The following is a 14,708-nucleotide window of genomic DNA, read 5'->3' on the forward strand; positions in this document are numbered from 1 at the left end:
CATAAAGCATCTTCCATGTTGCTAATTTATCTCCTGGATTTACAACATCACAATGATTAGTGAAATAAGAGAGAAAAAAAGTCAGAAAATATAGAGAAATGTGTCAGAAAAACATGGAATGAGAAGGGAAAAAAAAAGATATAAACAGACACACCCTGCCTGATTCCACTTTGACTGCACAATTGGGTTCAACTGGGGTCCCAGTTATGGTGCCAAGCTGGGTGCTGCTGGAACAGAATGGTTCTTCCTGTGCCATACAATGGTGATTGTAGTATCTGGACTTTTTATAATAGGGCAGATCCTTGGTTTCCAAGATAAGGATGAGAATAGGCTGTCCTTCCCAGAGACATCTCCTGTCAGCCCTTGGATTTCCACATCTCTGCAGTTCCCTTGTGAGGCTGAAATGCCAATTTTTCCCTGGGGCTGCAGGCAGGAAAGGAGCAGCAGCCACACACCACACCACAAGTGCTCACACTGAGCATCAGGGCTCAGGCACCTGAGTGACCTGAACAATTTGGGGAGGAAACAAGGCAGGCAGGGCTGCTGAGACCAGCACAACCCACCCCACAACCACCTGAGGCAGCAGCTCCTGAGCTTGGGCAATGTGACCATTCCTGACACGGCAGATTCCTCCTGGCTGTCCCAGGGGTGACGGCATCACTCAGTGTGTGTGTCACAGGAGGAAAGAAGGACCTGCTCCCATTGCTCCTGTGGCAGGACCAGTTCTGGGTTTCTCTGGGTCTGAATTGAAGGCACTTGTGACAATAGGTCATGTTCAGACTCAAGTGTTTATTATTCCTTATCAGTAAAACAGTCTCACAACCATGAGCTTGGCAGCAAGGCACAAAATGGCCAACAATCTTTTCTTACAAGGTCTTTTCAGACTAAACTATCCCATTAAGAACTGACACCTGGATTATTTTCCCTTTTAACCCAATAACTGATCCCACAGAGCTGCAATGGGGACTTTTCTGCCCAATTACAAAATGCCACCCAAACCCATGGAGAAGGAGGAAGAAGAAGCATGAAGAAGAAACCCAGGATGACACCCTGTGCCCTCCATCTTGCTGCCATCCACAACACACTAAAAATCCCAAAACCTCTCAGCAAGTGATGCATCTACACTACTCTCTATAATCTATTTCACACTTTTGTGGATTCCAGTCTGTCTTGAAGTCTGGGAGACTTTCTCCATGGATGAGGGTCAGAGTAAGTGCTGCCCTGGGGGTCAGGGCATCCCAGAGCAGACACAGAAACATTCCCAGTGCCCTGGGTTTCCACATGCTCCAAACCCTCCCTCCACAACACATAATGGTTCTGGTTCACCCCAGGCACCTCTGACAAAGCAAACTTTACTCACAGATCTGTGACTCTGGGGACCTCAGCACCTTCTTTGATTCCTGCCATATGGTTTTGCAGTCCTCCTGGAGCTTGTAGAACCGCTCCTTTCTCCAGGAGCTTGACTTCACTTTTAGCAGCTGGCTGCCTTTCAGGAGGAACTTCAGGTCCTTGTCATCTTTGAGGCCTGTGGAGAAACAGAAGTGGGAATGTTTTAAGAGACAGCTCAAGAAATGATGCTCAAAGAGTTTTCCCTTCCACAAGGGCAGCGAGGTCTGGGGAGGAGAGCAGAGCAGAGACCCAGAAATCCTCCACACCATTTCATGATCACAAAAGAGGTTGAAGCCTTGTGTGCTTCTCAGACTGAGTCTGAATACTTTGTGTTGTAATTCTCAGGTGTTTTACAAAGGTAAAATACTGTTAGGATGCAAAAAAATTACAACAAAACCAACAACAGAGAAGTAAAAGCAGAGAAAGGAAAATTGCATAACTTGTAACTGGAATGCTGTCAGGAACTTTCAAGTGATTTCAAATCTCTTCTGCAACAAAATTTCCTTTGCGGAAACAGGAATACACAAAGATATCTCTCATCCTCCTCCGGCAAGCAGTGCCTTCCTATCCATGTAGGAATTCTGCAGATCAGATGAAGCCTGATTTGGTGGCAGGCAGCAGCAGATCACTAAGACAGCAGCAAGGATCAGCCAGTTGCTCATCCTCATTGCTCAACCATCCAAAGGGTCTTTGTCTTTGTTACACTACGAGGCCAATGCAATGTCAAGAAATAGCAACCAAACCTTCTGGTTGTGGGAACTTCAGATTTCACAACTTAGCCTAGATTTAGGAAGGCACTTGAGACATCTAGAGAGGAAACAGACACCTACTGAGACTCTGAAAACAGATTTGACACTCTACATGGTTTTAAGTGTCCTAGCAGTGCATGACTTCCACATACCTAAATACCTTGGAGAATCTGTCCCCCAAACCAACCATTAATTACAGCTCTGAAGCATGCAGGCTGAGAAGGGAGAGAGCAGGAAACACAAGAAACACATCCTGGGCTGTCTGTAACAGGCACCTTGCAGCTCTGTGGCACTGCACGAGAGGCTGGCTCAGAGCTGGTGAAGCAGCATTTCACTCTGCAGAGCTGACCATGCACTTCTCAACTCAGGAAAAACTTCTCTTACCTCACCTTGACAGCGCAGGGAGCCACTTGGCCACCTGACACTCAACTCCAGGGACATTCCTCATTACACAAATATAATGTGGAGTCTCACAAATAACATTTTTTCAGTGCAGTGCCCCCTGTGACGTTGGGCTGGTTCTTCTCTGGGAGACACAGTTGCTTTGAATCACTGGATCTTAAGACAAGACAAGAAACTACCAGGTATCGCTTCAGTCCTGCTTGGAAAACAAAATCCAATTGAGATCCAAGTGGCCAAATTCCCAGTCTCCTGACATTCCACACAGGAAACTGAAGTGCCAGGTGCTGCAAAGCACCAGTGTGGGTCATGGTGGCAGCAGCAAAAACCAGCACTGAGAGTTTGTAACTGGGATACACTGGCCTAAAGAGAGCATTTTACACTGTGAGTTTGTAACTGGGATACACTGGCCTAAAGAGAGCACTTTAGGCTGCCAAAGCCTAAGATTTACACCAGAGAAAAATATTAGGGGTGTCCATTGTCCACTTTGTGAGCAGGTCACACTGTTTATTGGTTTTGCAGAGCTCAAGAAATATGCCCACAGCGGAGCCAGGCTGAAACATCCAGAGTTGAAAGCATCAGAGTAGAAGCTGGAGATCCTGCAAAGGTGGTTTTAGCTTCTATCTCTCCTCAAAGTTAAAATAGGTATCTCATTAATTGTCTTCCCTGCTACAGCACTGCTTGGCTCCCCAGCTCAGGAGTGGTCTGGAGGTTCCTAAGAGGGGAATTTTAATGATTCCCCCACAGAAAACCTCAGAAAAAAATTAATGGAGAGAAGAAAAAAATCTGAATCCTGCAAAGCACAGAAGGGTGACAAGGTGAGGCCAGCTATGGGACCTGGGACAGCATTCCCAGGGGCTGATGAGAGGCCAGATCATCTGGAAGAAGGAGACACACCACAAGAGCTTCACAGGTTCTTGGTCTCCTGAGCTGGCTTAGAGCTCTGCTCTAAGGCAAATGTCCTCCAAGTGCACAGACTGCAGCCTCACTAACATCCCTGGAGAGGAAACCAACTTCTCCCTTCTCCATATTCACCCACATTTCTATCCCAGCTCCCAGCTCAATTCCTTCTTTTCCTTCAGATCCCAGCCACTGTCAGTCATTACAGGACTAGGAGGAGGACAAGTCATCCTGGGGTGGAATGACCAGGAGAGCAGGAAACCCACCAAATCCTTTGGATGCTGATGTTTGTAAGTGTGGAATGAGGACTCCATTTAACCAGGGCATGTTTTGTTCCACAGACCCTGTGTGCAGCATCTGTAATGTGTCCTGCTACCAGGACATCCCAAAAAGCTGCACCAATGCAATAAACACAAATCTGGATGGGCACAGGTGGAGGCCAAGGGTAGATTCCTCTCCTCCAGGCTTGAACTACAGAGTTCAGACACAAGCTGGAGCTCAGAGCCCTTCATCCTGTTCAGCAGCACAGCCCAGTCAGTGTAACAGCATGGTCAAAACTCCCCTTCTTCTTCCTCAGTGCTTCAGGCTCTGCCTCCCATGCCCAAGCAAGCACTGGCACTGACTCTTTCCTTGGGTGAGTCACTTAACTTCTGTGTTCCTACCTGCTTTTTGTTGGGCCATAGTGCAGCATAAGACACTCTGATCTGCTGATACCACAAACACACCCTGATGTGTCAGTGGGACATTACTCTCTCAGCTGGTTATTTAAACTGCTTTCCAGTAGAAAAAAAAACAAACAAACCGCCTTTTCCCAGCAGAAACCTGAACATTTCTTCCTAACAACCCCATGGAGAATCATGGAATGTTTTGGGTTGGAATGAAGCTTACAGGTCATCCCATTCCACCCTCCTGCCATGGGCAGGGACACTTCCACTAGACCAGACTGCTCAAAGCCTGAAGCTGAGGAGGTTTGTGGTCCAGAGCTCCATCTCACAGCAATGAAAACCAGACTCATACATACTATACACATGCATCATGTAAATGTTAAAAACACTGTGCAGCAGGACAGGGATATTGACTCCCAACTATATAACAATACTTAGCATAAGAAGCACAATCTCTGCACTAAAATAGACATGCAAATCCTGCCTGAAGCATGTGGCAAGACTGTGTCTTGCTTAGCATCCTCTGTAAAATACCAAATACACACTTAGCATGCAAAATTCCAGAGTGCCTTTCAAGGGTCAGGACCCCCCCTACTTACAAAACATCAATCAAACACTTTCTGAACAGAATATATTCAGCACACAGTGATGTTCACAGCAAAAATCATGTTTGGCCAAGGTAGGAGTGCCTTGAGCACACACAGCACCACAATAACCATCGTGTTGATACACTGCACTAGGAAGCTTCAGCCACTGAGATATCAGAAATGTTAACCTTTGGTTTATGTAGCTCAGGCTTACAGCAAGCAGGAAGCCCAATAAAACAATAGCTGTCATGCTAGGAGCTCACTGAGGAGCTCGTTAGGATGGCAGTGTTAATCTGTATTGTTGCACCGTTCTCACAAATCTGCTGATCTGATAGAACTTAATTACAGTTGCTATAAAACAAGTCTCCTCCTGCCTGCTTACAGACCAGACTTAACTCAAGCTTGCTGGTTTAAAAGGGCAGAAAGCCCTTCTTGTAAAATCTAAGGAACTCGGGTGAGTAAATGGCTATTTCCCACTTGCATCCACCCTGTACGTCCCACTGGCATCCACTCGGGCTGCGCCTCCGGAGAGCAGGAACCAGCAGTGAGTTCATAGCCAGGCACACAAGTTATGAAACTCCCCGGGTTTCCTCTTTCATCGGCAGCCTCTGCCTGCTTCCCTGGGCTCTTACAGCAACGAGGGCTGAAACCGGGCAGGAGAATGGCACTGCCCGCCCCAAACACCCTCAATCAGAGGCAGGGCAGAAACCCAGCAAGAGATTTGGGAACCAAGCCTTTGCCCACATTTTGATGCCTCCAACGAAGCTGTTCACACATCTGGCGTGTGATTACAAGCAAACGAAAACAAAGGAAACCTTGGGAATTTAAAAATAACGCTGGATTCAGGGCGGAGCACTCAACTGCGCAGGGAAGAGAGAAGGGAAGCGGCTGCCGGGTGTGCCCACGCTGTCCTGTCCCTGTCCCTGTCCCTTACCCAGCCTGATGCCGTTCAGCGCGGCCACTCTGCGGCTCTGCTCCAGCAGGATGTTCTCCTGGGACGCGGTGCGCTTGGGCTGCCTGCAGATGCACTGCATGATCCAGCCTGGGGCTCGGCGGCCGTCGGGAGGGCTGGGGGGGCCGTGCCACCCCTGCGGGGGTCCCTGCTCATCCAGGAGCTCCGGCGGTGTCACACGGGGCTCCGAGGAGCGGCCAGCGGGACAGCGGCAGCGCGGGCGGGCAGGGCAGGGCAGAGTCCGGCTGGGGGTGGGACCGGGCGAGTCTCTCCTCCTGCTGCACACGCTGGACGCAAACTCAAGCCGAGGAGCCTGCCGGCAGCTGCCCAGGTATCGGGAACAAGTTTTCCACCAGCGGGATTTTACGCATCTTTTCCAGAGGGTGGAGAAATCGCGGATATTGTTTGCGGCTCCTAATCAGTGTCCTGGGCTTGTCAGCGTGTGCTGCCCGCAGCGAGCCTGGCTCCACCTTTCTCTTCTGAGCAGCTGCCCAGCACTGAATGGGTGCCTAAAACACCTCCTAGCCAGGGCACACGGGACCCAAACGATGCTCGGAAACTCAGTTTTAATCCTCTTCCTTTTCCACCAACGAAAGAGTGGTTTCCTAAGAGTGCGGAGAGCGGCTTCTCTGCCACCGATTTCCTGTGTGTGACTTGGGTGAATCACTGACCCCACATTTCTGCATAGCTTTGGGTGTATTATTGTCATTCAGATTTGCCCTGCACTCTAGTATAAGAACAAGACTCTTCAGGGATTTAACAAGTGACTGATTACACAGAATCACGGAATAATTCAGGTTGGAATGAACCTCTGGGGCTCTCTTGTTCAACCACCCATTCAAAGTGAAGTCACCTTCAAAGGTAGATCTGGTTGCTTGCAGCCTTGTCCAGGTGAGTTTGGATATCTCTAGGGACAGAGACTCCAAAACCAATTCGCATACCCACACAAGAGCTCAGATGTTTTCAGAAGAATTTCTATGTTATGACCAATATACATTTCCTTTGCTGAAACTGACAGCCATTCCCCATTGTCCTGGCAATGGCTGGGGCTAAAATCCATTGCTTCCCTAGCCATGACCTTTTCTGAAGAGAAAAACAGCAGCTATACACACACACTTTGTCACATACTGGTTTTTTTTCTTTTTGGTCTTTTTTTTTTTTTTTTTTGTCATTGCCTTTGCAAGCTGCTGTTGTAAAGGTGAAGGTACTGCAGGGACATGGGTCAAACAGGGGTGAATGTCCCTTACTGCAGAATCAGCACATATCCAATAAACTTGATATCAAACCACACTGTTTTAGCCACTGTTTTCAACCTAAATGAAGGCTGTCCATCACCAGCCCCTCATCACAGTCAATATAGGTTTTATAAACATTATCTCTGTTTCTGGTGTCTATCAATCCAGACATCTTCCCCTTCTTTCTCAGCAGTTTGAAGGAAGCCCTACCAGCCCTCAGAGAGCACTGGGTTGTTTGACCAGCACAAGGACAGGGTCAGAGTCATTAATCACTGCCATACACCACAGGTGAGAGACTCTCAGGGGACAAGAGAGTGCCATTGCATGGCCTTGAACAGCAGTGCATCTAATAACTCTTTAGACACAGCCATTGCAGATCACAGACAGCAAAGGAGAATAAAGGCAGTTTCTGGATGGGACATTGCTGAACATGTTAGCCAGATTGTCAGTGGGTGTTTGGGAAACACCTCCAGCCTCTCTGGGCCCCCTGCACAGACAGGCATCGGGAACAAGAACAACATCCAGGGACTGGATTCAGAGCTGTAATCTCCATAGCACTCCCCTGGGAGCTGGGAGCTTTGTTTTGCCCTGGCAAGTAGGTGAGCACCATGATGTAATGGCTAGATGATATTTATTAGCTATCAGTCTCTGAGCACATCCATATTTCACATTGTGCACTTTGGAGAGGACTGATCTAATTAAAGGAGTGGGGAAGTCTCCTGTAATTGCCTTAGCAAAACAATTTTCTTCTATGCACCAGCTCTCCTGTCCAGCAGCAACCAGCATCCCATAGGGACTGATCTGGGAACACACAGAGGCCCTGTGCTTCACTTTCTCATTAATTTCTAATTGCAGTGCCAGTGACAGCTCTGCTCAAAGCCTTCCATGCCCTTGGGAGAGCATTTTAGCCCTGAAGTTTGCTCACAGACTAAGCACAGGGTCAGCATGCAATGAGTTTAGCTACCTCTCCAGAACAGCAATGTGCAAGTTCTGCTGTTGTGAAGGCTTCAGAGATGCAAAGCAGTTCAAATCACTTTGTTTTTAAAATGAAGATGAGATTATCGGGACAGAAATTCCCTGCTTTGGGAAATGACTGAGCTGGATTTATTGTAGTCTTGAGGTAATTTAAAGACAATGTCACATCTCACAAAAGAAGCCTGATGGGCAAGGATGACATGGGTATTGTGACACCATGCTGCTGTCACACTCTGGCATGGGAGGAAGTGATTCCTGTAAATGGCTCGTGGAAAAATTCTTCAAGCCTTATTCACTGCAGGTAACTGCACCTCAGTGGGTCGTGCAATTTTACCCATGTGACCAATCCCAATTAAATAAATGGCCCTGGTCACATGAGTGAAGTTATCCACGTCCCCATGCCCAGGATTTGCTGTGCTCATCCCCCTATTGATTCCAGCTGGATTACTCACAGAGCAAATGGAAATCAGTGGGAATGAGGATGGCAGAACATGGTCCCAAAGTTAGCAAAGGGTTTGAGTGAATGTGAATATCCAGGAAAGGGAATATCCAGGAAACAGGCACTTACAGATGGAGTGGCTGCAGTGTCTGGTAGGAAATGGGCTGTGTGAGAACACTACAGTCCACAGGCTGCTCTTCAGATGATTTTCCAAAATTAATTAATCTCCATCACATTATTTTACATGGGAGCTAAGGAAACACTATTACCACTTCACACTGGGGGAAGCAGGTTGGCTTTTGAGTTCTTTATTAGGGCTGCACTTGTTCTCTCACCACCATCATATTTAGGCAACACCAAAAGTGATGCAACCCTAATTCTGATCACAGTCTCTTTAGGGCACATTGACAAAAATGACATGACAAAAGTCAGCTGCTGATTTGCCCAGACTTGTGATAATTTAGAATAAAAATACCTGTGCTGGTGATGACCTCACCATTTCCCCATCACATCATGCACATGATGCAAACTAGAACTAGTAATGCCTATGGGAACTACATATCAATAAATGTTATGTTTAGGGAAGATTTTCCCTTTAAAGAGGTTAAAGGCTGTGTCTTGCCCTGTATTTGTTACCAAGAGGAGAAAAAAATGGTCCATTTTACATAATGTCATTCTTCTTACTAAAGAATGTGACAGAAAGCTGCCTTCCACATCTGCAGGGTCCCACCTGCCCTGTGCTTCCCTCTGGAATCCATTCCTCACTTCATCCATGCCCTGACAAATTCCACCTGCAGAAACCTCTTTCCTCCTTCTCCTCCAGGACACCACTCACTGCTCTTAGCTTACTCTCCCCAGTGACCCCTCACATCCTCTGGGAACCAAGCCCTGCTGTTGGCACAGCTTCTCACCTCCAGCAAAAAAAATGCCTGTGGATCCTCTACACCAGCATTTTCCCTCTTTCCCCCTGTGGGGAAGTGAGGTCAGGGAGTGGGGGCTGAGTCCAGATGCATCCCTGGGCAAGGATGCTGCTGCTGGTTCCCAGCGGGTGCCTCTGCAGAGCATGTGGTATGTACCAAGTTCCACCTTGTGGTCACACTGAGAACGGGATTCTCCAGCAGCAAACCTTACACTGGCTTTTCTGGCCCTCTCCCTTTGAGTGCTGAGAGGTCCTGCTCAGCTGGGGCAGAAACCATACACATTAAACCTTAAATTTCATACAGGAGGAGTTCTCCCAAGTCTTGCTGTCCTCCAGATCGCTGCCTAAAGCCTCCCCCCCACTGCCTGCAGTCTGGCCAGGAGCTGTGGGATGGGATCAGCACTGCCCAGCATTTCTCAGCCCATTTTGTATCCTTTGGCTGTCTCATTTTGTCTCTACAGTCTCTGGGAGGAGAATGGTCCCACCTCCATCTCTGACATGTCCATCCAGCCCATCTTTCCCCAAAACAGGGTTCCCAGTTCAGAAACAAACCAACTTCATGAGGCAAGAGAAAGAGTATTAATGTGGTTATATCACAGTGCCCACTGGGAAGGGCTGCAAGCCCATCACCCAGGCCATGCCATCTGCCAGCTTGCTGTGGATCAAAACCAGGCTGGGGAATGTGCTGGAAATTAAACAGTGCAGAGCCCTGGCCCTGTGTGGTGTAAACAAAGCCAGGCTGCCTGCTCAGACACTTCACAGACAGACAAATCTTGACCTTTATTAGTGAAAACCTTCATACATCTTCCTGCCAGTCCAGGTCCCTCCCAGGGAGCTTGGATCAGTGCAGGGAACAGGCTGTGACCCATCAAAAGCTGCTGCCCCGAGCTCTTGATGAAATCCAGGTAAAACAGAACACCCAGCTAAAACTGGAAACACAAAACCAGACTGAAGGTTTGGTTTGCTGCTTCCACTGGCCCCTTCATCACAGTGCACAGAGAGATTTGGCTGCAAAGAAAGTGTAAAAAAAAATACTGGGTTGCAATAAATTACAGCTTTTCCAGTAGCTGGTGTGGAAATAAAATAATTGAAAAGAAGGATATCAACTTGATGGATAGGACCAGGACCAGCAGCCAGGAGCACTCGAGCAGCTCAGCTGCCCAACTCCCAGGTCACATTTCTGGGAACATGCAGATGAAGATGTTCTCTTCATAAACCCAAAGTCAGTTGTAGGTGGGTCCCAACCTCAATTTTTAAAAGCCACTTAACAGCTTTTCCTCCACATTTTCTTCAGGAGCTGAAATTTCTTCCATAGACAAAACACAGGTCATTCTCAACATTCTGCAGCAGGGCAAAATTTGTGCAATAATTAAATTGCACAACTGAATTATGCAAAACTAGGGAATTTTTTTTTTCCCCTAAGAGATTTATCTGGAATTTCTATAACTCTAGCCAAAACCAGCCATTGAGACTTGTTGTGTGGCCTTTAAAAGGCACCATGGTACAGGGCTTTAAAATGTACCATGTGAGGGAAAGCCTGAGGTGTGAGAATTTCCCCACACACAGTGTTTAGGCTGGCTCATTTAAGGTGTGGAAGTATTTCAGTTTAGAAGAAACTATGTCAAAATCTTTTCCTGCACAAAGGAAAAAAGAAACCTCTGTGTCTGACCAAGGTCTGCAGCCTTCTGGTGTGGTGGCTTGGCTGGTGAGGACTCAGTCCTTCCACCCACTCAGAGACACATGGCTGAGGGTCAGTCTGCAGGATTTCATTATCTACAGTGCCAGCAAGGGGCCAGGAGAAGAGATTGTTTGTGTAGGATACAATCCTCCTGCCTAGATCCCTACAAACCTAAAATTTCTTAAGATACTGGTGCTGACGCAGCTGAATCCCACCCTGTGTGATCACCAAGTGTTTATCTGCAGCTTTCCTTCCAAAATACCTTTTTTAATTGATGTCCCTGTACAGGAAACTCTACCCTGCTCACAAATTATTGGTAACTTTGGCTCCCAGTGCCTATCCAGGCAGCTGAGTTTCCATTCCTACACAAACCATCTCTTCCCCACACACCTCTCTCTCCTGCTTTTCTCTGTGGTTGGTTGAATCCTTTCATCTCTGCTACCTGCAGCACTTTTCCAAGTGACTGCATTTCCCTCTTCTTTCTTTCTCATTTCCCCATTAAAATCTATTTTTCCTCAAGCATCCTCTGGCCCTGTCTTAGTTACTTTTGGGCCTGATGGGGCTTTACACACTGGCAACAATCTCAGAACCAACTGTGGGCTTTAGTTTTACTAAAATACATAGCTCAGATGGAAAATTTAGCAGCTTTTGTGTAAAAAAAAATGATCCAGAGTGAATTTTACTTGTCCTGTCTGAGAAAGGGACGTGTTCAATGTTCAGTGCAATGGGATGTGCAGTATCCCAAATTTCCCTGGACTATGGGGAGCTGTGGCTCACAAAACTCCCACATGGTGGATCAAGCACAGCCTGCATCAAAGATCAAAGGTGCGCGCTGGGAGCATTTTGTTCCTAGGAAAGGAGATCAAAGTCACCAAGTGCTCCAGAGCAGATCCCAGCTGTGTTAGCTCCTAGCATGAAGTGCAGAAGGAGCCTCCTCAGTGCTCACAAGGGCAGGTGGAGATGATTCATTTGGAAATTTCAATATAGATGTTAATCCTGAGGACTTTCTGGCAGAGCAAACAAGGAAATGGACTGTCTTGTGGGATTTTACAAGCTGATTCTCCCCCTGGACTGTGGCAGAGAGCATTCCTCTCACAATGCACACAGTGTCTTGGGTGAAAAGTCAGTGTATAAGAATAAGGCATAGTACAAATCAGCTATTCTACAATCTATGAGCACAAGGGCTCCCAGTTCAGAAACAAACCAAGAGGCAAGAGAAAGAGTATTAATAGCCCACATTAGTTCTGACATGGAAAACACAGCTGTTGTTTTATGTGGGGTTTCTTTTTGGCGGGGGGAAGAGAGAACCTGAAAGAAAGGTTTCAACCTCAAGAAAGCTGAGTTTCAACACAGAGCCAGGGACAAAGCATATCCACAACTCACAGTATCAGAAATTTCTGACAAACTACATAGCAAACTCTGCTCCACATATGAACAACCCCTCTTATCTAAGTAGTCTGGCATTTGCAGTGACCCTGGCATTTGTGTGTGTGTTACATGTCAAGGAATTTCAGTAAATACTTTTTACAATTCTTGGCTCATTCAACATTTGTGTGTTTTTCAGCTTCAGACAAAATAATAGATTACCAGCCACTGAATTCTTCTTGGTTCCTAAACCCAGAGGACTAAATAATATTCACTGAAAAATAACCCACAGGCCAAAATGGGAAATGTTTTAACAGTTCCAGATGTGTTTCTTAGCTTTCTTTTCCCAGTGGCTGTATAATGAATGAGATACCTACAAAAAGTAGAACATTAACCTCTGGTTCACCCTCCTGTCAGATTTCTACCATCTGGGAAAATCAGAGTGAAGATTTCATCAGCCTGGGGGAATCTTTTCACATTTCTGCTGCTAACACTAAAATGATTTTTGTTCATGGGTAATCACTTATTGCTCTATTCATTTATTTTTGTTTATAGCTTATCTGTAGTAAGAAAGCACCCATTTAACGGAATAAAAGAAATATTGGAGGCTTTTCCCATTTCTTGGGGATCAAAATATTCTATTTCAACCTGTAGCTGTCACAGCCCTGAGGTGTTTCTGCTCCTCCGAGTAAGTAAAATACAACAAAGCGGTAAAAAAGTAATACATAAAGTCAGATGAGGGAGTAAAGGGGGATATTTTATTACCGTGCCTATCAGACAAGCCTCCCAGACTTGGCACCAACAGAACCTTCCTAAATCTCACTTGTTGCAAGGGCAGAGAGAACTTCTTTTTTTAGAAACATTACTTATTTTGTACTTAATAATAATTTTGTAATAATCCTTTTAGAAACATACTTATTTTGTGCTTATTTTGTACTTTTGTGCTCGGGGACAGCCCCTGAGCCCAGGTGTTCAACCTGTAGCTGTCACAGCCCTGAGTTGTTTCTGCTCCTCAAAGTAAAATACAATGAAGTGGTAAGAAAGTAATACATAAAGTCAGGTGAGGGAATAAAGGGGGATATTTTATTACCCCATCAGACAAGCCTCCCCAGCTTGGCATCAACAGAACCTTCCTAAATCTCACTTGTTGCAAGGGCAGAGAGAACTTCTTTTTTTAGAAACAGTACTTATTTTGTACTTAATAATAATTTTGCAATAATATTTTAGATAATAATTTTTTAGAAACACACTTATTTTGTACTTATTTTGTACTTTTGTGCTTGGGGACAGCCCCTGAGCCCAGGTGTTTATCCAGGCTCTGCTGGCTCCACCAGAGTTTATCCAGCAGAGCACCCATCCCGCTCTCGGCTTCCCATAAAGGGGAGGAGATCTGGATCCACTTTTCTGAACTTGCAGATGCTTATCCAGCCAAGACACCACAGATTACCAGAGAAAAATCACAGAATCACAGAATTTCTAGGTTGGAAGAGACCTCTGAGATCATCGAGTCCAACCCATGTTCTAACACCTCAACTAGATCATGGCACCAAGTGCCACATCCAGTCTTTTTTTAAACACATCGAGGCATGGTGACTCCGCCACCTCTCTCTGCACCAGCGCTGAAATGCCCCATTACATCCAAACGAGAGAATGGGGAAGCGGAGAAGGGAGGAGAAGAGAGGAGGGAAAATAAAGCTTTTGGACAAGATAAGAGAGCTGAAACACAAGAAGGCTCGTCCAAACTTACTGTTGCAGGCGAGGAAAGTGCCATTGGATGCCATGGCTGCAGCGGGAGCCGCCAGCAGCAGGAGCAGCAGCAGGAGCAGCAGCGGGGCCGGGGCAGCGCCGTGCCCGGGATCGGGGCCGGGGCAGCGCCGTGCCCGGGATCGGGGCCGGGGCAGCGCCGTGCCCGGGATCAGGGCTGGGGCAGCGCCGTGCCCGGGATCAGGGCTGGGGCAGCGCCGTGCCCGGGATCAGGGCTGGGGCAGCGCCGTGCCCGGGATCAGGGCTGGGGCAGCGCCGTGCCCGGGATCGGGGCCGGGGCAGCGCCGTGCCCGGGATCGGGGCTGGGGCAGCGCCGTGCCCGGGATCGGGGCTGGGGCAGCAGCCGTGCCCGGGATCAGCGCTGCTGCGGGGCCGGAGCCGCCCGGCTGCCCCCGCTCCTCGCCGCAGCGGTGCCCGCCAGGGGAGGCAGCTCCCTCGGCAGGGGCAGCTCCGTGCCCGTGGCTGGAATCCCGTCCCGGCTGTGCCTCCTCATTTATCGCAGCCGCCGCCGCTGCCTGCCCCGCGCCCCGAGCGCGGCCGAGCGCTCCTGGCTCCTCCCTGCTCGGGTTTGGCGTCTCCGCCGCTGGCCCGGCCTCCTCCTGCCCCTGGAGCTTCCCGGCGATGCTGCTTTTCCTGTGGCTGCCGCATTTTTCTGCTCTGAGTCCGTCCTCGGTGGTCCGCAAATCAAGGAA

General features: G+C 47.8%; 1 protein-coding gene across 2 annotated transcripts in view; it reads right to left on the reverse strand.

The window, feature by feature from the left end:
• PLCD1 (phospholipase C delta 1) overlaps positions 1-14,244 on the reverse strand; it is a 58,501-nt gene extending 44,257 nt beyond the window's left edge. Inside the window, exons 1-2 of one of the 2 annotated variants that reach the window (XM_058801237.1) lie at positions 14,000-14,244; positions 1,361-1,525 (exon numbers count right to left, since the gene is read on the reverse strand). In XM_058801237.1, coding sequence (XP_058657220.1) covers positions 1,361-1,525; positions 14,000-14,033 — 199 coding nt within the window. In that variant the 5' untranslated portion in view covers positions 14,034-14,244. Of the gene's footprint in view, positions 1-1,360; positions 1,526-5,623; positions 5,827-13,999 lie in introns of those variants that run through there. The other variant, XM_058801227.1, reaches the window with a different exon arrangement.
• Positions 14,245-14,708: the final 464 nt, after the last annotated feature.

Source organism: Ammospiza caudacuta, chromosome 1, assembly GCF_027887145.1.
Source record: "Ammospiza caudacuta isolate bAmmCau1 chromosome 1, bAmmCau1.pri, whole genome shotgun sequence".
Lineage (NCBI taxonomy): Eukaryota > Metazoa > Chordata > Aves > Passeriformes > Passerellidae > Ammospiza > Ammospiza caudacuta.